The sequence below is a fragment of the Stigmatopora nigra genome, chromosome 10 (assembly GCF_051989575.1).
Source record: "Stigmatopora nigra isolate UIUO_SnigA chromosome 10, RoL_Snig_1.1, whole genome shotgun sequence".
NCBI lineage: Eukaryota > Metazoa > Chordata > Actinopteri > Syngnathiformes > Syngnathidae > Stigmatopora > Stigmatopora nigra.
In genome coordinates, this window is record NC_135517.1 from 7,858,488 (window position 1) to 7,882,004 (window position 23,517).

The 23,517-nt window shown below is 39.9% G+C and overlaps 1 protein-coding gene across 1 annotated transcript; it reads right to left on the reverse strand.

Annotated features, from left to right (window-relative positions):
- Positions 1-164: 164 nt before the first annotated feature.
- Positions 165-23,191, reverse strand: LOC144202878 (vitamin D3 receptor B-like). The gene is made up of 10 exons (XM_077725959.1): positions 23,105-23,191; positions 22,296-22,369; positions 14,218-14,365; positions 12,758-12,888; positions 10,638-10,834; positions 10,415-10,514; positions 9,622-9,802; positions 8,587-8,738; positions 7,653-7,769; positions 165-7,333 (listed from the first exon to the last, which is right to left on the reverse strand). The coding sequence occupies exons 3-10, from the start codon at positions 14,361-14,363 to the stop codon at positions 7,080-7,082; spliced, it is 1,278 nt and encodes a 425-aa protein (XP_077582085.1). The 5' UTR covers positions 14,364-14,365; positions 22,296-22,369; positions 23,105-23,191; the 3' UTR covers positions 165-7,079.
- Between the last annotated feature and the right edge of the window lie 326 nt (positions 23,192-23,517).

Here is a 23,517-nt window from a genome sequence, read left to right on the forward strand (position 1 = left end):
GTCAGTCAGGATCATTATTACAGCACACTGTATTTTTGTCACACATATTGTATAAAACCTTTGTGACTAAGCTGGTGTGCTGTGTGATTACATTAAAGTAAAATACACTTTCAGTTTCTTGAAGGCTAGGAAACCCAGTTTGAAAAACTGACCCTGAAACAAACTGCACTGTACAAGTGTTTATTTTTGATTTGCAAAACATCAGACAAAATAATATTTCATAAACAGCAATTTATAATAGAAAAGAGATCTTTGAGGAAAAAAAAGAGACAAAAGATAAAGTTGTAATTAAAATAGCATTTAGATGATTTAATTTTTTTTCTGATAACTACAGCCAAGCGTGACCTATACGTTAGGCCCTTTGTGGCAAATAGTTTTCATCAGTATGCGCGCATTATATAAGATTACATTAAGTGCTTTTGTTGGTTTAGGCGTTTTAATTGAATGTGGCATAATTTGGCTTCACAATTAGAATTCAATGCCATGTTCAGAAGTACTACATAATAGGTCAGAATCTCTCCCAGTCTCAAATGAAATTGAAGAACATGTCCCTGCAGTCAAAAGGTCATATGGCACACAGCTCAGGGTACAAGTTGCCATAGCAACAATGTTCCTCATATAAAAAAATTAAAAAAAATAAAAAATATATTCAGTGTTTACCTGAAGCAGTTTGACATGAGTACAAAAAGTGACCACTGTCTAATGAGTACCACAAATTCCTATTCGGAAGTAGTGGAATGACACTTAGGACCACGCCTGCAATATGTAGCGCAGGGGTCCCCAAATCGGTTCTCGGGGGACACTGTGGGTGCAGGTTTTTGTTCCAACCCCATCCAACACAGACATTTTAACCAATGAGATTTCTGCAGAAAACAAGAAACACCTGACTGCAATCCACTGGTTGCACTTTTAGGACACCAGATTGGTGAAAAAAAAGGTGTCCTCTTTCTGGGTTGTAAATGAAAACCTGCACCCCTTTGTGGAATACTTTGGAGACCACTGATGTAGTGTCTCTTTGTGAAGATTTAACAACTACAGAACTCTAACCAGCATTGCATGTTTTGTGCACCAACAATGTCACCTTTTCAAACTCATTGGACCTCACATGGGTCGCATATGATAAAGGCAAGGGATTAGAATTAAGGGGAAAGAATACAGAAGTAAATTAATTCAATTTCTGTCCCACACATCCTCTTAAGGCAGGGGTGGCCAAGTCCGGTCCACCAGAGCCCCCATTCAGTCTGTTTTCCACACCTCCTTCCTCTACCACACCTAAATCAAATAATCAACGGCAAGCTGTCCAGATCCCAATGATTTGATTCAGGTGTGTTGGTGGCGGGAGACATGGGAAAACAGACTGGATAGGGCAGAGGTGGCTAAGTCCGTTCCAGTCTGTTTTCCATGCCTCCCTCCACCAACACACCTGAATCAAATAATCGGGATTATTATTAAGTTTCTGGACAGCTTGCTGATGAGTTGAGTATTTGTTTCAGGTGTGGTAGAAGAGGGAGATATGGAAAACAGACTGGATAGGGGCCCTCGAGGACTGGACTTGGCCACCCGTGCACTACATCATAAGGCGGCTTAGGACAATATGTACACGTATATACTAGTACCAAGTGGAGCTAACACACCTCTCATTACACCAATTGAGTCATTTGGACATTTTCTTGCTACACCGCCTTTGATAAAGTTCCTTTCCAGGTTTTCCCACTAAAAATTGGCTCCAATAAGCCTACAAACCCCTGTAAAAATGCCACTCTATTGAATAAAAAGAAAAAAAATCAGGATTGGAGAAAAACCTCTACACAGGCTGAACAAGTATTCAGATTGTTGACATGTAGCATGGCAACTACCATTTGTATTTGCCCGATATTCTTGCAATTTCTTTTCAAAATCATTAAGGCCAAAACTTTACTTGTTTTAAAAGGGAGGGAGTGCACACCTTCTTAATTACTGTATCAGATTTTCCTGACAAACATTTCCAAAAGCACTCAATGTACCTTAGAACACAGTGATGCCAGTCATGGTCAAGTAGAAGAAAATATGGCACAACAGTGATTTTTAAGAGAAGTAATTAAAGTAAATTGATGAGAGGAACAGAGGGAGATAAAAAAAGAAAACCACCAACATTGTTGCTGTTGCATGAGTTTCTGGAAAGTCAGATCTGTAGCCCGCATGCGATTTGCATATTTTCAATTGGTTTTCTTTTAAACCAATGTATCTATAAAAGTTATTTTTTGTTGTTGTTGAGGATCATCCTTCTATTCTCTCTTTCTTGCCTTTATTAGCATAATGAGTTTGAGCCTATCCGGAGCTGACTTTGGCCAAAAGGAAAGTTACACTCGGTCGTGGCTGGGAGTAAGCCAAGCAAATATTTTTAAGTCCCACAAGACATGGGAAGATCATTTTCATTCTCCTTTCAATTGATGCATACAGGGCAAGTGTAGCCTCTTTCTAGCCAGTGTGAGCTCCACTGGTGCAGGCACAAGATTTGTTTGAAAACACTCAAGAGTATTTTGTGCACCGAGAAAAACAAACAAACAAAAAAAAGAAGCAATGCTAAGTAGAAGACAAGAGTACAATGAAAAACAAACAAAACAAAACCATTGACAACTTCATTAGCTCGACTCTCCCAAAATCTGTGAGATATCTCTTGAGGTAATCATTGAAGTATGACTAATTAGACAGCAATAAATACCAACATGAATACAAATATTACATAAGTAAAAACTGAAGCAAATGCTATAGCAAAAAAATTTAAGCTAAAAGAGGTAGTTTTTTTTCTTTTCAATTAGGTTGACTATGGTGTACATCCATTGTGGACACTCCACATCTGAACAACTACATTATGTTGGTTCCATTACAATCCCTGTCGTAAATGCGGGAACGAAAACACGAGCACAAGTGGGAGGGGAAGACTTTTACAAGTGTGTTACTGACAGGATTTGTAATAGTGAGAGCTATATGAAGACTGTTTCAAAAAGAGCAAAATGTGAACCGTAAAGCTTGCTGGTGATCGTGTACCAAAATGTCCCAACGTATATTACAGTTATTATTTGACGTCGCCAATGTTGAGCCGAGCGCAAAAAGACGGACGCACGTCATCCGTTGCGGATCTGTCACAGAAGGATTTACCGAGTCTAGTATTCTAACAACTACAAAGATACAAAGGTTTGAAGCAGCTTTTTTTTTAAAGGTGAAAACAAACAAACAGGGTACTCTTGTGTCGATATGAGGGTATCAAAGATATGTACAATGTGACTTAGTAATGAATGCCAACTTTGACATTACTTCATTTTCTAGAACAGGGGTCATCAACGTGATGCCTGCGGGAACGTGGCAGGCCCAGAGTACCACATGAGTGTCTTGCGGACCAAAAATACTGTTGTTCACCCGTGACTGAACGTTGTTCATTCTAGGAATGTTGTAGAAGTTATAACTTGAAAATGTAAACACTGGCAGATGATAGAAATAGTCTTGAATATTGGTATTTGTCTCTTTTGTAGTGTAATGATGAGCCAAGAACGGATAAGTGTCTTCACATAAATAAATATAATGACTAATAATATAGAATAAAACTATTCAATGTTTTTTTTGAGCAAACTAGTGGTGTCAAAAGTGTGCATGAAACTGGTAGCCCTTTGTATTAAGCAGTAATCAAGAAATAGCTTTCACTGTCAAAAAGGCCGGTGACCCCTGGTCTAGAATTTCCCCGTTCAGTTACAAAAATACCCAACCGATGAGCCTTCTAACCCTGTTCTTGAGTGGCGGGACGTCACCCCGTGGCACTTACACATTCCAAACAGACATACCTACAAAGTAGTATTACGGCTGCACTGAAAAGAATCTAAAGAATTACGCCCGAGGTTTAGATGAATAAAGTTGTGATCTTAAGGGGGAAACAAATAACACTAACCAAGAAAAGCCATATTTTGACTTATATGCAATCCTATGTGAAGTGAATATCGAAACTCCCACAACAATGACACTCGACAATGCTAATATCATTAATAATACTTTAAAATAAGCAAACAATAAAACTAGCACTAACCTCGCTACATATTCTTGCTTATAATGATTTCTTAGTTGAATATGCCGTCATAAAAAAACGTTTGTCTTTTCAGTGTCGCCTAAATACACCTTGGGAAGAATCAACACTGCAATTCTATATCTCACCTCAAAAACAGAACAACACCAGAATCAAGGCTACAATACATACAGACCCACATATGTAGAAAACCCTCAAAAGGTCAATGTCGCATTTAAAAATAATAATAATGAGAAATTGAAAAGAAAAGCACACTATACGTCCGTTATCTGTCCTGACATACCCTAAACGAGTGGTACTGCCTCAAGACACTAGATCCTCACATTTGTGGATATGAACGTACTATGAGTACATAGGTTTGCATACTGTATTGGAGATAATTCGTGAACGAATACAAAGTCTTTACATTAAGAGGGAATCAACGTGTACTGCATTCCCATCTGGTTAGTTTGGCACAAGTTACCAACAGTAAAAATTAGACTAAAGCCACAGTGACGGAGAATGGTCCTGCTGGTGAGTCAGTTTAGGCTGCACAACTTAAAGCAAGTATGCTCTAAGAAGAGTATTAACGAGGAGCAGCATGATGGATCCAAGAGTCGCCCTGAGATGATGTCACTGGAAGCAAAATAGATCTGGCACAGGAAGCCTGCATAGCCAATCACAAAAATCTCTTCGCAGATGTCAACAATTGCTCGAGACAGAACTCTGGCAAAATAGTCCGAATGCCACATTGCGGCCTCAAGGCCTCTTATTAAAATAGACTTAGACTTGACGGAAAAGGGACTCGCGCTAATTTGACGCACTAAGAACAATTTTAGATGTACATGCAACATTTGTTAAATTTTTAAAACACAATAATGATCTCATGCACAACTTCCTCCAATTACACACAATGGTCCAAGGTTGTTGACGTGAAGATCACGTTATTAACCAACGAACCCACCAACACATCAGAAGTCAGCTTAGCACAATTTTAACAAATGAGCAAGAGACCACCCACTTAACTACTTTCTTTAAGAGTTCTAAACGCCGTCAAATGTTCGTGTTGGACTTGGCATAAGAACAGTCCACTGACAACATCAGGCTCGATGCTTCACAACTATGAATTGCTCAAATAACTCAATGACCAAACAATATTGGCAACATTGGAGTACTATTGAAAGACAAATGAACCCAGATAATTATTATCAAATAGAATCTCAATCCATAAAATTCAACAGGGCAATAATCTATATATAGCATCTTATTATACATGATCAGTTTAAATTACCTTTCAAATTCCCCCACGTTATTTTAATCTTTACATTTGCTTCACAAAGGTACAAAATCATTTTGCATTGTGTTTTCTCAACATAAAAAATAAATTAATTTTTAATCTTAACTGTTAAACTTGGGGGGTTAATACGTCTTCAGGTTTATGTCTACAATATTACGACTTTTTCTTATTTTTTCATCTTCTCTTAGATTAATACAATTCTACAATGAAGACCCAAAAAAAAAGAAATCAGATATTTTTGATTTTTTCCCTAACAGATTTACACGATTTAATATTACACATCCATACTCTTTTTAACCTTACAATAAATGTATTCTTCACTGTGTACCTGGCCAGATTCTTTAAATGTTATTCATGTTAAAATATTTAACAGGTCCAAGGTTATTCAAAGTTCAGTTATAGGCATAACCAGTATGTACAAGGTCCAACTATGGAAATAGCATCCCTGGTCTACCTCTATGTTGAGATATTATTGTTGTGAAAATTCAATCTTTAGGCAAGACAGCCGGTGGGGGCTGCACAGTACGCATGAACTACAGGGGGCCCAAGAGAGGGGCTGGCCACCATCATGACCAACCCCGAGTGCTCCTAGACGTTCTAGAAAATTGACTTTTCAGTCAGAAATGAAAAGGTGGGATAAGTACATAGTTGTGACGCGGCTTGTAAAGCACACGTGGTAACAATTCTTGGAATTGTTTTAGAAAATGTGTTGACTTAAAAAAAAAATTTTAAAAAAAATCCGGAGCCTTTTCGACACAAATTCCAAATACGGTATGCAGCTATATATTAAGAAGTCAGGTCTCCTACATAATGCACTATTCCAGTTAGAGTCGGCATTTAGCCCTTTAAAATCTGTGATATATAGTATATAGTTTGAATAAATGGTGATATAACAGTGCTTAGGATACACAATGGAAGCAATGAGCTATTTACACGGAATGAGCTATATCAGAAGAGAAGATTCTAATGAGAGACAACCTAAAGCGCAATAAGCCATAATGTTGGCTTGGTTTGATTGACAGTTAGCAGTTAAAAAATATAGCAGCTAACACATTTAGTGGCAAATACTCACCTCCCAAAACCTGGCAAACCAAAACCCCAATCTGCTAAATGACAGACTACACTCTGCAACCTAAATCTAAATACTGACCGTTTTCCTTCCTAGGCAGTGAAGCTAAGTCAGAAAAAAAATCATTTGCACGTCGCAGTATTCTGCGACGCTTGAGGACCATACCTTTGGTGTGAGATGAAAGGTTGGTACACACGCTTCCTGGGAGAGAAGCAGATGACCGTTAAAACAAAAATGATAACAATAATGCACAGGCACTGATATTGATCAAATAAAACGTTGTCCGTCCTGTATCTAAAGCATCCACAGAGGTGAGAGAAATATAAAACAACCCCAGTAAAAAAAGAGGTAGCTCAACGGAATGGCTAAATGAATAACTGAGTGTGGTTGTTGTGCACTGTGTACGTGCACAATATGTCCAGGCATTTTGAAGCAGCGCTGATTTAAATAGACAAAAAAAAAGAAGAAAAAAAAACACTGTCAAGAGGCAGAAGTATGCTTAGCTTAAATTGTACTGAATGTAGTTCCCTTGTTTACTGTCACTCAAACGGCTGTTTGCTCTTCATATGGATTCCTTGAAGACCCTCACACACGCACACACTTGCTGTCCATCCAGGGTATCTTCCTCCACAGCCCCCCTCCTCCCCCTCTTCCGTTTTATACCCACATACCCCGGTCTGGCCTTAGGAGACCTCGCTGCCAAACACCTCCAAGACCAATGGGGTGAGCTGCATGCTGTGCTCGGGCTGGAAAGAGAGCGAGCGGTACTGTTTCGAGTGCTCCTCGTTCAGGCTGCGCAGGTCGGCCAGCTTCTGGATCATTTTGGCATAGAGCAGGCTCCCTCCGGGGTGGTTGAGCTGGATGTAGGCCTGCAGAGTTACTGACAGGCGGTCTTGGAGGGCTTCGATCCGTGTGTGGTCCTGAACTCCAGGGCGGTCTGTTGGGGGGAAAAAGATGGGTTGGTAGGTGTATAACACAGGTGTCCAAACCAGTCCTCAAGGGCAGCAGTGGGTGCAGATTTTCATTCCAACCAAAAAAGAAGATGCATTTTCACCAATCTGGTGTCTTAAAAGTATAATCAGTTGATTGTAGTTGCGTGCTGCTAGTTTCATATTACATAGAAAGAGACAACCCATATTAATGAAGATATACTACATGTAAATATTAGAGATTATAGCCAAAGGCAAATTTGTCAAATCTTTTTTGCCTTCCTTCCATTAGTCATTTAAACCTGACTAATGAGCAGCATGCAGTACCTGGAGAAAGCAAGCAGATGGCCATCAGCAGCACATGTTCCTCTTCGTGCAGGTTGAGCTTCTTGAGGCCCACCTGGAACTTAACCAACGGCTCCAGCAACTCCAGAGTGTGGCCAGCTACAGCACAGAGGCAACAGTAGCTCCCATTTAAACACCATTTTGCATATTTTGATCATTTTCAAAAGCATAATCTGTGACATTTACACCACAGTGTTCATTTTTGACAGAAATTCAAGTTATGCCACACTGCACAACATCACAGTGATATCCCGAATTGAAACCATGTCTACGGGGTAGTGTCACTGTGATGTGTGTGGGCGCTGGGGGCATTTATGGGCTTACATCCAAAAGAGTGACTTTGTCTCACTACTCTACTACTCCTGCAGTATGGCCTCAAGTCAGAGTTACAAATGTACACAAGTAAGAAAAACAAGGATGGTGGTGGAGGACTATTGTCACGTGTTTCAGTTTAGTGGTCAAAGGTTCAAAGAAGGGCGCATGTCTTTCAGTGTACACGGAGCCATGCTTGCACATTTTTTTCTATCTCTGCGGGGTTCCCCCTAAATTACAACACATGCATGGTGGAATAATTGGAAACTGTCTGCAGGGATGAATGTGAGAATGAATGGTTGTTCGAGGTGTACTCTGCCTGTCACCCTCCCCTAAGTGAACTTGGATAGACTCCAGTGTGCCCAAAACTCTAGTGAGGATAAGTTGTCCAGAGAATTCCTTGATGGATATATAAACTCAGATGCTGCTGACATTGCTGCACGGGTTTAATGTTTTTGGATTCTGCCAATAAATGTTCGGTATGTGGCAGCACTTCTTTAAAGTGCTCGGGGAGTCATATATTTACAAAAAAAAAGAGGCATGCGGAAAAGACAAACAGTAGTAGTGTGATACAAAATACGTAGGCGGCAGTATTTTGACTGACCTTTAGTAACATCACTGATCTGGTATTTAAAGTCAGGTGCCCCACAGCTCCAAGACATGTCTTCCAGGTTGAAGCTCTGATTGGAGCGTAGCATGATCACTTCGATGGCACTTGACTTTAGCAAGGCAATCTGATCCTCTGCACTCAGCTCCCTGCAACAACAAAAAAGATCATATGTTAGCCTACGTCTACTTGCAACTGGTAAACCTGAATCGGAATAATTATTCCAAATATAATAACACATTCAGGCTTCATATTGTAAATATAGGTGATAAAGTTTTAAATTAGAGTGGTGCCTTGAGATTTTTGCAATGCAAAAAGTGTGCCCCAGTTCTGGCACAGGGATAGGTGAAAAAACATTGCAAAGTTAATCCAACCACATCCATCATTTGCTACCAATGGTGATGACAACTGTCAGGAAATACGGACCCTAGCTCATTTTAACCTTGCCTTTAGGGCGACCCCAAGATGGGACATTTCTTCCTGCCAGCATGTTGGTTTGTCAAGTGTGACAAGGGGAAGGTCACAGTATTTGAATCGTTACGGACGACAACATTTGGAGGCCTCGTGTCCTAATGACTGTCTATGAGCAATAAAGTGAACATACTTTTGGGGTCAAAGTATTAACAATAAGGGGCTGCGTGAACTTGGGGGGAGGGGGGAGAATAAATAAACGAAATAAATCAGATTGGCGCTTTCCGGTTGCTAAAAAAAAAAAATCATAGAATTGCCTTTACATATTGGAGCTCTGGGACGTGACATTTAAGTTGCTTTAGGAAAATAACGTTTTCCTTCATTCATACAAAATTCCAATCCATTTCCCCAGTCCGTTGTGAGTTAGTTTCTGTAGAACATGTACTAAAACTTTTTGCAATGTGTTTTTAAATTTCGTTACTAATGGCTAACTTCTACATGAAACGTGCTTGGTTTTATGGGCTAACGTTTGCTTGTTTCTGCAGATACCATTTTCAAGAACAAGAATTTATTCTCGGTATTAATGCCTTAAAAGACACCACATTAGTTATAAAGAATTACCTGAAGCCAGGGATCATCTTGGCAAAACCAATGACTTTCTGAATGCTGTAAGAGACCAGGTCTGCAAGATGTGGAAGCATGGAGAAGCTGGATGCTTCTTCTTCACTGGAATCAGGGCTGCCACCTTGATCGTGGTACATCATCATCAAGTTGTTCAAGTTCATTTTGGTGTCAACTGATTCTGTAGGAAAACAGACCAAAAAAAAATAAAAAATGAGTGATACAATAAGAAAATCTAAAAATAAAAATACTTCAAACTAAGTGAACGAACAGACGAGTATGAGTAACTGTGAGCAGAACGGAAGCATGGGTGACAGCTTTGAAAAACACATCAAGCCCTTCAACATCACTGGGGTTATTTCCAGTCCATTTGCTGGCACGGCATGTAGGCCATGTGACCGTGCCTCTTGTTGTTTGCAGTGCATTAGTGACCAATGTATTAACGAACCAGTGTTTACAAGCAGGCGCAAGGTGTCCGCAGGATACGAGGACTTCAAAGAACCTCCTCACTATTCCAAGTAAAACAGTACAACCAACTTATATAAGCCAATAAAATCCGAGGAAAAACAGGTGTTTCAAGCCAATTATGAATAGTACTCTTCTACTCTACTCTAAATAGTTTCTGTCAATATAAGTCCATGCTTTTTTTTAATAACACTTGCAAGGGGATTTATGACGCTTTTTAATAAACATTTGCTACTAAAGGCAACTGTGTGTGGAGGTCTATTTGAATGATTTCACCCAGCAGCCAATGTTGATCTTGAGGGACATTTGCAGAGACCGAGCTTCTCACCGGGGGAGTGACTGAAGGAATCAGAGGACGCATCCGACAGAGAGTGAAGGGAAGCGGCTCTGCTGGCGCTACGCGTCACCGGCCCCTCGCGCACAGGAGGCTATACATGGAGGGAGAGACGGGTGGATTGGAAAGAGAGGAAAGAGCATGGTAGTTAGGTACATGGTATAAGCAATCTGTGTAGTAACTACGCGGTTGGTGTATTGGAGAATGTGACACAAACCCGAAAGCGGCAGAAGTCAGAGTAGGAGTCGTCGAATGTTTTGTGGTGGGCCTCCACCAGTGTGGCGATGACTTGACTCTGTTCGTCAGTCAGTCGAGGTCGCCGTGCCTCTCTCTCTGCTTCGCGTTGGGCCTCTTCATCCTTTCGCCGCTGAATGAGGTCCTTCTTCCTCTGCACTTCTTCGTCTGTCAGGATGACTGTGGTGGGGGGAAAAGGCCAAGAAACAAAGTCTTTTGTTTATATGTTTTTTGTCTTCCTCTTTCTTTTAAAGACAATTAACTAATGCATAGGAAAAGGGTCATTATGTTTGTGTGTGACTAATTTTGTATTGTGGTGACAGCTATGTCAATATAGCAATGGGCGGAGGTGTTGTTGTTCTCTAGAGGAAGAGAATGGGAGGGGAGCTGTCCACATTGGGACCCCTGCTGCACTGAACAACTGAGAACATTGTCTTTGTTCTGTGGGCTCCTTGTTGTTCCGGCCACTGAATTAGCTCTCAGAGAGCCAGAGAGAGCCAGAGTCAGCAAGCTGGTTGTCAATAACATGAAACAATAAATACCCCCCCCCCCCCACACACACACACACACACACCTCTTTGTTTTCTTTTTCAAAACACAACAAAATAGAGGGACATAGGCAAGGCATAATCCTCCTTGACCAATCAGATGCGTCTGTAGGCCCTTAGACGTGTGCATGCATTGTCCACAAGATGCAAGCGAAACAATTGTGTCGATTCGCCGAACACTACAGATATTATCGACATTTCACAGAAAATCACCACCAGGCATTGAATGAGATCGGCAGTGTGAAAGACCATCCACTTACCATACAAACTGTTGGTGGAGTATTACATTGCATGCAAATCATTGTTCTCCGATTGCCTTCCCTGGTGACAAAAATATAACTCGTCGCCAATGCTCTTTCATTGGCTTTATTGAACGTGCGACGATCAAACCAAAACGTTATTAAAAGTTCCTGCTTGCCACTGGCTCACCCATTCCATTCCGCTTTGTCACTGGCATCCTTTATCTCATTCTCTCTAACTGCGTGTATACAGACTTGCTTTCCAACAGCATAGTTTAGGTGGGTTTAATTTAATAATGAACAATGAAACAAATCAATACCCTCTCCACACCCGGTGGTTCAGCTACCGTGGCTCTCTTTTCTTGCTATTTTGTTATAACTAAAATAAAAATGGTGTGTGTTCATACAATATGGTACGATTTTGAACGTCTAAAAATCACATTTTCATCATCAAAAGAAGAAAATCTTTGGAATCTTGAGATTTGTGGCATTCGGCAAAAAATTGAAACCTTGCTTATCTTCACCCAATGGCGGAGCAGCGACGCAACAGTGACACACTGAAAAGGTGTGCTGTGTAACTACACACACTGATTATAATGGATGCCAATTCACTTGGCAAAGCCACTACTCTTATGGAGCTCCTTAACAAAGAATTTTGGAAAAATATGGACAATGTGCTAAAAACGCATATACTTCTGCTTGCTATTCCATTCAGAATCTTCAGAAAAACAACACAAAAAACAAAGAGGAGGAGGGGGCCTCATGAATTTTTACAGAGGACAGGTGTTTGAAACCCTAACCCTGGAGAATAATTAGTCTTTACAATGCGGGCTGACTCCACTAGTTCAAACATGTCAACAATCTAATGGGGTCAAAATCCCAGCGATGCTTGACCCAAATCTAAATATAATGTAATGTTTAGAGGAGAAAATGTTCATTTTAAAACAAATGATTTTTGTCCAAAGTTATCTTGGCAATGTAAGATTAAACTATAACCATACCGTATAATTATTATTAGGGTGACCAATTGTGCAATAAATACAAATGACAAATTTGCAATTGCATAAGCAAAGAAAACAATGGCAGAATTGTGTGATAATATCAAATAATTATTTCCAGTGAGAGCAAAACAGTTTAAGAATCTCTGATGAAAGCTGTATAAGCTTCCCTTGAAGAACACATTGATGCTTTGTTGATGCAACAAAGACCTCATGCACAATAGCCAGTGTGAATATAAGACATTATAGGACATAGCATAATATACTTGCATGTACTTTAAGACAATACATTGCAACTGGATAAGCAGCCATACTTACACTCTTTCATCATTCCTATGTCCACACATCGTTTAAGTCGGCATGCCTGGCAGTGGCGTCTGTTGTCCTTAGTGATAGTACAACTACCATTAAAGGGACATGTGAAGGAGGCCTTGCGTTTCATACTGCGCCTGAATCAAGAGGGAACATTTTTTGTGTCAGTTAGTATAACTTAAGCAACAAAAAAAGTCAGATGACATGAATGCCTTAAATTATTTAATGCCCCAGGAATTTATGTAAGTTACATCAAGATGCATATTAAATAGAAATTGTGCTTGCCCAAACCTGTTAGAATGAAAACGTTTACAGACAAGACTAGGTGAACATTACATAGTGAATATCAGTTTAAGTTTCAAAACCTAATAAGAATTAAATGGATGACGAGAAGTCTAACTGGGTCGGCAAGTCACGCCAAACGATAATGCAAATAGCCATGGATTGTAGCAGAGCGGCTTGTTGGTGGTTGGAGCGACGAACAAATATTGCACCGACAGACACATTCTTCAATAGGTTCAAGTGGAGGCCAATTGAGCGAACAGGACTTAAGACATTTAATAAAAAACATGTCAGGGTACAGCAAAAAAATGAGTCTGTCAAAATGCCCATTTGCTTGGGATGATTATGCCAACCTGTGCAAGGCACAATCTGAAAATGTGTACTAGAAAAACACAGTTTGGAGTTTTCAAGTTCTCCTTATGCTAGTGTGATTTTTCTCCAGATACTCCAGTTTCCTCCCACATCCCAAACACTCTACATTGGCCCCAAGTACGAGTGTGAGTGAGCGTAAATGCTTGAGCGTCTTCTTGTGCCCCACAATTGGATGGCAACCAATTCAGGCTGTGCCCTCCCTACTGCCCACAGTTGGCTGGGACAGGCTCCAGCACCCTACATGACCCCTGTGAGGATAAGTGCTAAGGAAACAAACAAACATAGTTGTTATGGAGGAATTTCAAAACATTTGTAGTCTTAAATATTTCTATTTTAATATTCTTGATTTTTTTTCTAATTCTGCAAGACGTCAGATATATTTTTTTCCAGCATTCACAGACCCATGGTTAAATATACACATAAGAATAGGAAATAATGTATTACATGTACTTTCCAGACAGAAATATAAAAAGCAATAAGCTCTACCTGCTGTTGGGTATTAATGTCTACACCGATGGTGTTTTGAATGTGTTCTTATGTAACTAAATAGTGTGCACGTATGTGTGCATGGGTTCGCGCGTGTGAGGGAATGAGTAGGGGAGGGGGGGGGTTCACTTTTCATAGGCCGGACCTGTGCATGCATACTAATGCTTATGTGAAGCAATGTGTTTTTTTCAGCAGGATAGTAAAACTGTCGCGCAAAGCACAAACTAAGCGCATGTACTTAACTATGTAGACCATGTGCATCCGCTTACATCAGCTCGTCGGCATGTTTTCAATGTTACCGGCCAGTGGGGCATGCGTTTATCTACCTGAAAAAACCCTTGCAGCCCTCGCAGGTCATGGCGTTGAAGTGAAAGCCGGTGGCTTTGTCGCCACACACACCACAGATTCGAGGCACATTCCTGTCAAACTCGTCAGGGGCCAGGTTGGATGTACTCACAACAGTGGGCTCCATTACTGAACACAGGGAGAGAGAGAGAGAGCAGATGGAAAATGTGAAGTAAATTTGTAACCGACTGCTGTGTATTTTTGCCAAAAGGGATTGGAGTATGCAGAAGGAACAAAAATCTACAATTAACACAAAACCTTATGAGAATATGAGTGTAGTTTAGAGGGTGTCAAAATTAACAAAAACAATACTACATTAATCTGAGACCAGCAGATAGTATATATTTAGATACTTGCCATATTTGGTTCATAAAATATTTCTTTTAAAATGATTGTGGTTGATAATCAAACCCTTTTGTTTCCTTGAAGGAAAACATTGCACATTTTCAACAAAAACAGAGATAAAAAATTAAAAAAAAAGTTACACAACTTCTCCACACTCACAAACTGACACTGCGTTTTATCTGTCATCTGTTTTCATACTAAACGTTAGAAACAAATTCCTGTCACGGTTTCTCCCTGCAATCCAGATGATGTCCCATCCAGAAAAGAAACCTCAAGTTTCCAGTTTGTCCTTTGTAAAATGAATTCAATCTTCAACTTCTTTTGAAAAGAATTCAGAGTTTTCCACGCATCAAGTGGAAAATTTCTGTTCAATTCCAAATATGTGCGCTATATTTGTTTGTCCCCAGCGCTTGGGCATTTATTTCAATAAATAGCCTTGTGAAGGGTACACAAAGGCTTGTCACCACGAGGCCAGCATCCTCAAAAACAAATCCGCACTGTCCTTCCCACAAAGAGCCTTTCTTAGTAGTTTCTTTGCTTCTACTGCTGAGTGAAAGTAGGCGAGGAGCTTGAGGAAATGACAAGAAAAGGGAAAGGAGTGTACCCAAACTAGACAAACATCCACAAAACCACTTATCAACTGGAGGAGAGGTTTATACAGCAACCAAATCATTTCAAATGTTTGTAACAATCGCTCAGTTACGCATATTAATAATGTTTAGCCAACAGAACATATTTGGAACTTTCTTACTGAGCCACCACGCCCATGTTAACAACATGCCGCTGAAATCGTAAAAAGTCAAGCACAAGCAACGCAACTGCTTCGCAGATCCAGGCGTCACGTGGCGCAGGCCTGTGCAACAAGTTGCGATTATGGATCAAAACATCACAAGTTAAAGCACAAACAATCTTGGGAAAGCAGAGAGTGAGCAAAGCTCTGCACATCTTAACATTGAGGCAGCCAAAAACAAATATTTGACGAGCAAAGGAGCAAAAATAAACTAAAAAACTATAAACTACTGACAGATTGCTGATGGAAAAAGTCTGTTTCTTCCTGAAAACATGAACTTAGTCAAGTTAATGGAGAGGAAAAAACAAATCTGACTTTTTATTTCATGCAAATAAGTTACAACATATAAAGAAGGGTAGCTTACTGCTTCACCATGACTCTTATTTCCGCCATCTCTTAAAACTAGTTCTTTTCTCCAAGCCATCATTTCAGTCGTTAGTAAGAACAAAGGTCAACAGAATGCAGCAATGCAATCAGTCGTGTAGCAGATATGTCAACGTCATATTTTCATCGTTAGGATATCATGTCACATTCTAAAATAATTAATAAACAAACAACTAGATGACAGTGGTGATGTTTGTATACCTTTAAGTAACCCTTAAACTAATTTTAAACTCATTCCTACCGAATATTTTCAGAATTGCCAGATGTGTGTGTGTGTATTATACAACGCATACATGATATGAGATTCACTCTGCGTGGTGACGTTTATAAATTGCAGTTTGGATGAGAAATATCTAATTTAGTTGCACTTGCAACACATTCGATTGGTCGAAAATATTCCCTCAATTAGTAATAAATTTCTTGTCCCCGGAAACAAAAAATTTCCTGAGTGGCATCTGCTACTAAATATTACTATTAAAAGACACAGATAGATGCTAAATTCATTTTTTACAGGACCACTCTGACAATACGTGGACCTCATATCCATGATGATGCTACAGTGATAACGTCAACCCCCCCCCCCCCCCCACACACACACACACACACACACACACACACAAATAAAGTCATGTGCAAGTCAGCTACTCCAAGCAGAAATGCAACTTCAACTTCCAACATTACTGACTAATGAGTGAAATCCCCCTTTGTGCTTCCATTGAGTTTTGACAGGCTATTACACTAAATGCAAGGCTTTATTGGGAGAGGTGCTAAATAATTCAGCACGTTATTAGACCAGATCTGTACTCCTTTCTGTTTCAGAAACGCAATACAGCAAACAGCTGAGAGCTATGGTTTTACGCTGACTTACCACTCTTGAATAATATGCATTGTACTTCTAACTGTCAGCAGTATCAATCACACTTGCCAGTGTCAGAATAACCATGACACTGACAGAGGTGTTAGTATATTCCTACTGCTGGTTGCTTTATAAAAATGTGTCATTCATTGATTTCATTATAATAAGGGTAGCGGATATAGCCTCAAAATTATATCACAGTATTTAAAGAAAAAATTCAATTACATTATTTTTGACAATATGTGGATCACATTACTAATATAGATATATATAAATATATATATAGACATGTATACATGTGTATATTACATATATATATTTTTTCTCGCACACAATATTAAGCCCCTGGGATTAACATAATTACACTGCAATGTAAATAATGCAAATCTAGTGCAATGTCTAACTGAAAAAGATATATAAACACAAATTGGCCAAGTAGTGAGTGTTTAACTTAAGAACTAAAATGCAACATAACAGTTTAAAACTTGACTAATTTTAAATTGATTAAAAAATATTTTTTTAAATGTTTGTGTCTCACAACAAGAAAGAGCAAGCTGTCTAAGAAAGGTATCGCCTGTAATAAACAAATCCTTTGCACCCTTCTCAAATTCAACGCGTAGTAAAATTTGATGTACGTACATTACTTTGTAAAAAGTCACATTGATTTCATAGCTCTACCCTGGGTTTACCAAATATATAGATATTAAGGATAAACATGTGCAGTGCAGAGAATTAGCAGGAGCCCACTTTGTTTTCTGCCTGTTGCAATCATACAAATTGTTGCCACTGACAACTCAGAATTGAAACACTACCTAAGATGCAATTGGTCACGACTGTGCTCTGCCACGCAGGCATTTCTCATCATCTTCCCTTTGAATGACCGCTTACTGCAGTCAGGGAGGCAAAACATCAACCCACAGGAGAGCATAGTTAAGTGCGGTGCGGAAGGAGAGAGGGATTTATGAGCAAAGCGGACCGTAGAAGCGATAAGTTGGTGGCGAGAGAGATCGAGAAAGAGAGAGAGAAGGTAGTGGGAGGGCGAATAATGGTTGTGATGGGATAGGGGAAAGTTATAGCAAATGAGGCAGGGGGTAACCTCTGTGAATTTCTGGGTCACATAGCCTTAGTGATCCTTTCTGTTGCGAGACAGACAAGGCTAGAATTAAGCGCTGGCACAGAAACATGGACCAGACAAGAGATCAACACAAATGCGCCCATTTTTTTGAAATCTAGGAAGCAGGCTAAATATACACATTCAAGAGATACTTTAAATACAGGCCAAATATAAATTTCTTTCATCCGTGCTGTCTCCTCATCTTGGCAGGGATCAAGGGGAAAACACGTGATTGACTTTTTTTTTTTGGTGCAGTGGCATTTTTGTACAATTAGAGATGAGAATTACTTTTAACAAGACAAGAAGACATGTTCTATCATTTTAACACTTGTATTCCAAATTTAAAATTGAACTCTACCCCTTGCAAGCGTTGTTCACCTTGAGATAAGCACGTGCACCACTATAACAAAAAGACATCAGCAATAGAGCCTTGTTTTGTCGATTTACCATGGCAACAGAGAGAGAAGTTAAATTACTTCTCCTGCTTAGAATTATTGGTTTGAGTGCAGGTGTGTAGTGACAATCAAAATATACCCTATAGCCATAATATCAAATTAAAGCCATTAGACTTAGACTGATTTCGACTCTAAATGGCAAGTAAACTTGTATTTGGCCATTAAATAATAATTTTCCCGTGAATTTACTCACCAAGGACCAAGAGCATGATTGAGTGAAATTTGAAAGAAAGTGGGTAAAGTAAATAAGGGGTATCATCCTTGATATTCCAGGACACCGTTCAATTGCACATAAAAATTGGGCAAAGTGTGGGTAAAGTGTTGAATCCCAAAATACAAACTGAGGAATTCTAAAATCACGGCATAAGAATGCCAAAAATTTCTGACATCTTTCCAAGGGACTAGTCAAAAATATGAATCTCATCCAGACCTAAACAGTAGTGAGAATGGGCTATAAAGTTCTGGATCGAGGCATTCTTTGACAGACTAATGAGCATCTCCTGTCTACATCATATGAACGACCCCACAAATGGTGCCGAATACAAGGCCAAAAATACCCTTCGAAAGGTGGGGAATTGAAGAAAAATAGAATGGAAAAATATGGTAGGAAGTTGTTGAGAAAGAAGGGAGGAATATGTAGATGGTACTGTTTTAACACATACCACAGGTGGGTCATCTTAAGTACAAACGACTCATAAAACAAATCAGATCTGGAGTTATCTGGGCTACTTAGAAAGAGGCCCTCAATGAAACTACATAGTATATGTGAATTTAGTCACATGTTAAAAGGTCAAACAGCACAAAAATACGTTGGAGAGAACACAAACATATATTAACAACGTGGCTGCAGATTCGTTTAGGAGCACAGCTTCCGTAAGCAGAACTGTTAGGGTTGCAAACTGTAAATCAACTTGCAAAGAAAACATTCTTGTTTCATACCATCAACATGCAACAAACCACATCAATGATGGTGAAGTGGTACAAGCGCCAGATAGATTCCCACTCAGTGGCGGTGTGATTTTGAATGCAGATGGTTGCCCAAAGTCGGATGGGCTCCAGCACCTCCAACCCAGACAAGGATAAGCAGCGTTGGTAATTAATGAATGTTACAACCCATCCCAAGAACTAATGTTGGCATGATTTATTTCCACACACAGCAATCTGGACTCCTTTATTTGTATTTATATCTGATATATAGACGACGTGTACTGGGCAGAAAGTACACACTGATAACCCACTTGTCTTTGTTATTGTCATTTGTGAACAACAGTTATGTGAAACCTGGACTTTTTCCCCATAGCCCTAAACGGTGGCGTAACTTTTGGTGTCAAAGGTTTATTTGATTTTACCATTTTTGTTAATTGACAAACTTGCTGGTCACATACAATTTGAAAAATATGCTCTCATCATTTCAAATTTTTGGGGCAAAATGCATTTGGTGAGGCATGTAAAATGTTCCAATTCTATTCTTCCAATATCTATAGCCAGCAGATGAATGAAGAACAACAATTGAAGAGAAACGACAACAACACAGCTGATAAAAAGGTTTGCAATGCAATGCAGTGAAACAACTGGTAGAGCTGACTAGTCCAGTCCTGTCCCTTCTCCCATGCACCCTTCCCTCTGCGGGTCTCTCTCATGCTTTTTTCCTGCAATCACAGTCAGTATGTTACAGCAGCAGTAACAGCACATGACAAGGTGACCTGTGCCCCACACAGGATGGGCTAAACTTGGGTGGGAGGGGGTTTGGCGGGGGATCCCGTGTCCCATGTCTAACTTTATGGTCTCTGCACCACTCATTACCCTACCCAGGCCCCCGCTGCTGGCCAGCAAAGGGAAAGAGAGAGAGAGAGAGAGAGAGGGAGGCAGTGACGGCAGCCTGCCCCTTATGCTGGGCCCCTTACTGGACTCTAGAGCGGGAGAAAGGCAGAGAGAAGCCCACTCAACACATACACCGAGAGTCCTGTTTATGCCTTTGCTAAATTTGACAGGCAATGCACATTTTCAAACACAGCCGCTCGTCAAACAAGGAGAGATAAACTGACATAACTGGAATGGCCACAAATGAGTAGGGGGGAAATGCTCACACAAGTTAATCTTTTACAACTTTCAAAAATGTGCCCTCAATATAAATACTGGTCAACTATTGTTATCATTTATGACATTTGCTTGAATTTATATTAAAAATAATGTTTTTTCAATGGAAATATTAAACCGCATTGCACTGCTAACCTCTTCAATCGATGTAAAAAAAAAAAAATTAAGTCGCTTTAAAAAAAATTCAAAAACAACTCTGTCTTCTTGGGTGGCAGGTTCTCCATCTCCAACAGATGAAAGCTGGATGATGACTTTGAACTAGAAGCCACAGAGGTTAATAGAGGACCTGTAAACTACTATATGGGGCCGGTACAGTATGTACAGTACAAGTGGATGTTTATGGGTGAGTACAATGGCCTCTTTCTCCATTTACATTATGCGCCAGGATGTAGCTATCAACTGCTACTGTCATGATATGATAGAAGAGGAGGGTATATCCATAGACATCACATGTAAGAGGCTAAATGTCTAAAAGGTGGAATGGGCAAGTTTGATTTACAGCTGGATATTGAATCTAAATATTAAGTCAATGCATTGCATTTCCGAAGTTTGTAACAAAGAATGCCTTAGAAAATCTGCTGACAATTACACAATGTGTATAATTACATACCTGTCAACTGGTACGTTCTCGCCGTAATTGGTACAACTGAAAGCCCATTTTTATATTGGTACGCTGTACACATGAAAATGGTACGCTAAACGGTGATTTTGAGAAAGAAAAATAAATTAAGGCACTTTCTAGCCATTTTTCACCATCCGCCATTGTTTCTTCCCGGAAACGCATGTCTGCCAAGTGATATATGTACCGGCGCCTCTGATTGGCTAAAAAAAAAAGATCATGATAAACATTTCGTTTTGTAACACTTTCACCATGTGATTTCCGTTTCCTGTTCCCTTGTTTATGTTTACTTTCATTTGATCAGCTGTTTCTGGCATTTTCTACTTGTTGTTCGTGATTTTTTACAAAAAAGTAAAGTGGTAAGATTTTCCATGTATTTATACATATATGTAAGGGCGAAAACAAAATTTGGTAAGATCACAAATGGTTCGAGGTTGACAGGTATGTAATTATTTTAATGTATTCACCCCATTGACTAAAATTTACCAGCAACGATGCAATTGTCGTCTAGTGACGGAGCCCATCCCCAATGGCTCTCAGTACATATCAGAAATATGTATAGTTAACTAATTGACTGTACCATCTCCAACATATGCATTTTCCATGAAAATCGTGATGCAATTGCAGGTAAGCAAGTAAAAGACATTTTGTATTTTAAAAAGTTGACCACTTGATACAATGTAAATATGCATTTCATGCACCTGAAATTCCATTTAATGCACTAGAAGATTAGCCATTGTCAACCTAAAGCAATGATAATGGAAATTATTTCATCATTTTCCACGCAGGGTGTGAAGCCGACCGGGTTAAAATATTGTGCATTCAATTAAGAAGTGAATAATAATAGGAAACAGGTATACATTGTAAGAAATCATTTAGCTTAATCACTGGAAGGAATGTTTATAGGGAAAATTTGTTTTGACTGTGCTGGGGGAGGTTGGTGGCTGTGGTTATAGATTTAGATGAATACATTTTCTATTTTCTTACATTATATCATAATATAGTGGCCTATGGAATTTCTTATCATATGCCAGCTTTGAGGTAGCAAGTTATTTTATTGATGAAAATATGATTAATGTAGAATGTTAAAAATAACTGTTTTGACAAGAAAGACCTTAAAGTCAGTTTTTCAAAATACTATGTAATTAGTCAAATTAATTGATAACCAAATTATTACTTAAAGTGAAGCGGGTTTATTAGCCACCCATATTTCAAATTATATAATTATTATTAAAAAAAAGTGTAATTGTGACATTACATAGGACAAATAAAAGCACTTTCTGTTCTTTTTTGGGACTTTGTGATGTAATTTTCAAGGCAATGAATCAATGAACTCTGAGCACCACTACATTGTATGGCTTGTTTTTATTTCGGCTTATGTGTGATAGAAATGGCTCACCTGAGGATTTGGCATGCCCTTGAACACTGGCTGAGACTTGAAAGCTTTCCTCCGTTTATCCCAAGATGTTAATCCTGTTCAATAGAAAAGCAAAAAGGCATGTGGCAAGTCAGTGAAGGGGGCCTTAACCCTCGGACCTGGCCAACATTTGCCGTTTATATAACGCCAAAAAAACTATGATCAACAGCGAGCGACATAACAAGCACGATGTTACTCATCACAGGGTCAAATTGTCAAACCAAGTTGCGCAGTGATATTGATACATCGACAAGTTTATAAAACGCGACTGGCCTTCAAATTAGGCTGTCGTAAGGAGGAGACATTTCAATAAGTCCGTCTGGACTTTCGCACGTTGCTCTTGTGCAACGTGAGCGTTCAATCCTTGACAGTTTAACTCAACTTTCGCCCCCCATGAAGACCCCACTTGCTTTTAATCCCTCTTTAGATCTCGTCCCCCGTGCGTGTCCACTCCATGTTGATGGCCAATGTTTTGGAGTGAGGGGGGCGGTTGTCTTGAGGGAAATTTTGCCAATGTGGAGAAGAAAAACATTGAAATCGCGCCCGCCCTTACAGACATCGGATTGACGCGCACGCGGCGGCCGTGGTGGAGGCGACGGCGCTGTTACTAGTGGCTAACGCTTTTAGCGTGGTTAGCAGCCTGCCTTCATTCCTCAAACGCGGCTGCAACTTCGCGCAGCTTTGAAGCGGGGGAACCATCGAGCGATCGCCCCAAAATGAAAGGCAAAGCTTTGAATGTGACACGAGAAAGCAAAAACCCTCAAACACGCGGAGAATAAATTCACACCTACTGTTGAAAGGCGACATATATCCTTGGCTCTTCTATAACCAAATAGATGGCCATTACTTTTTGTTATGCACCGCCTCCTCCTCCGAGCCTCTACGGGGAAAGAGGGATTTCCTCCCCGCCCACATACTCCTCGTAGCCAATCACGGATAACCTAAGCGGCTCGGCCCTGATCGAGTTTGTGACACGAGGACAAAGCAGGACGCTGATTGGCCCGTTTTTGTGTCCGTAAAGCAGAAACCCAACCCCCCAAACAGGGGTGTGTCGTGACGTCAGAGGTAAGGAAGAGGTAAACAACTTTGACCGCGTGAGCTTAAAGCAACATGGTTTTGCCTCCAAACTGCGCGCATCGCTTGCAAAAACCCCCCGTTGTGTTGATCACTAGCACCTCACACTCAACAGAGCGCCAACCCCTAC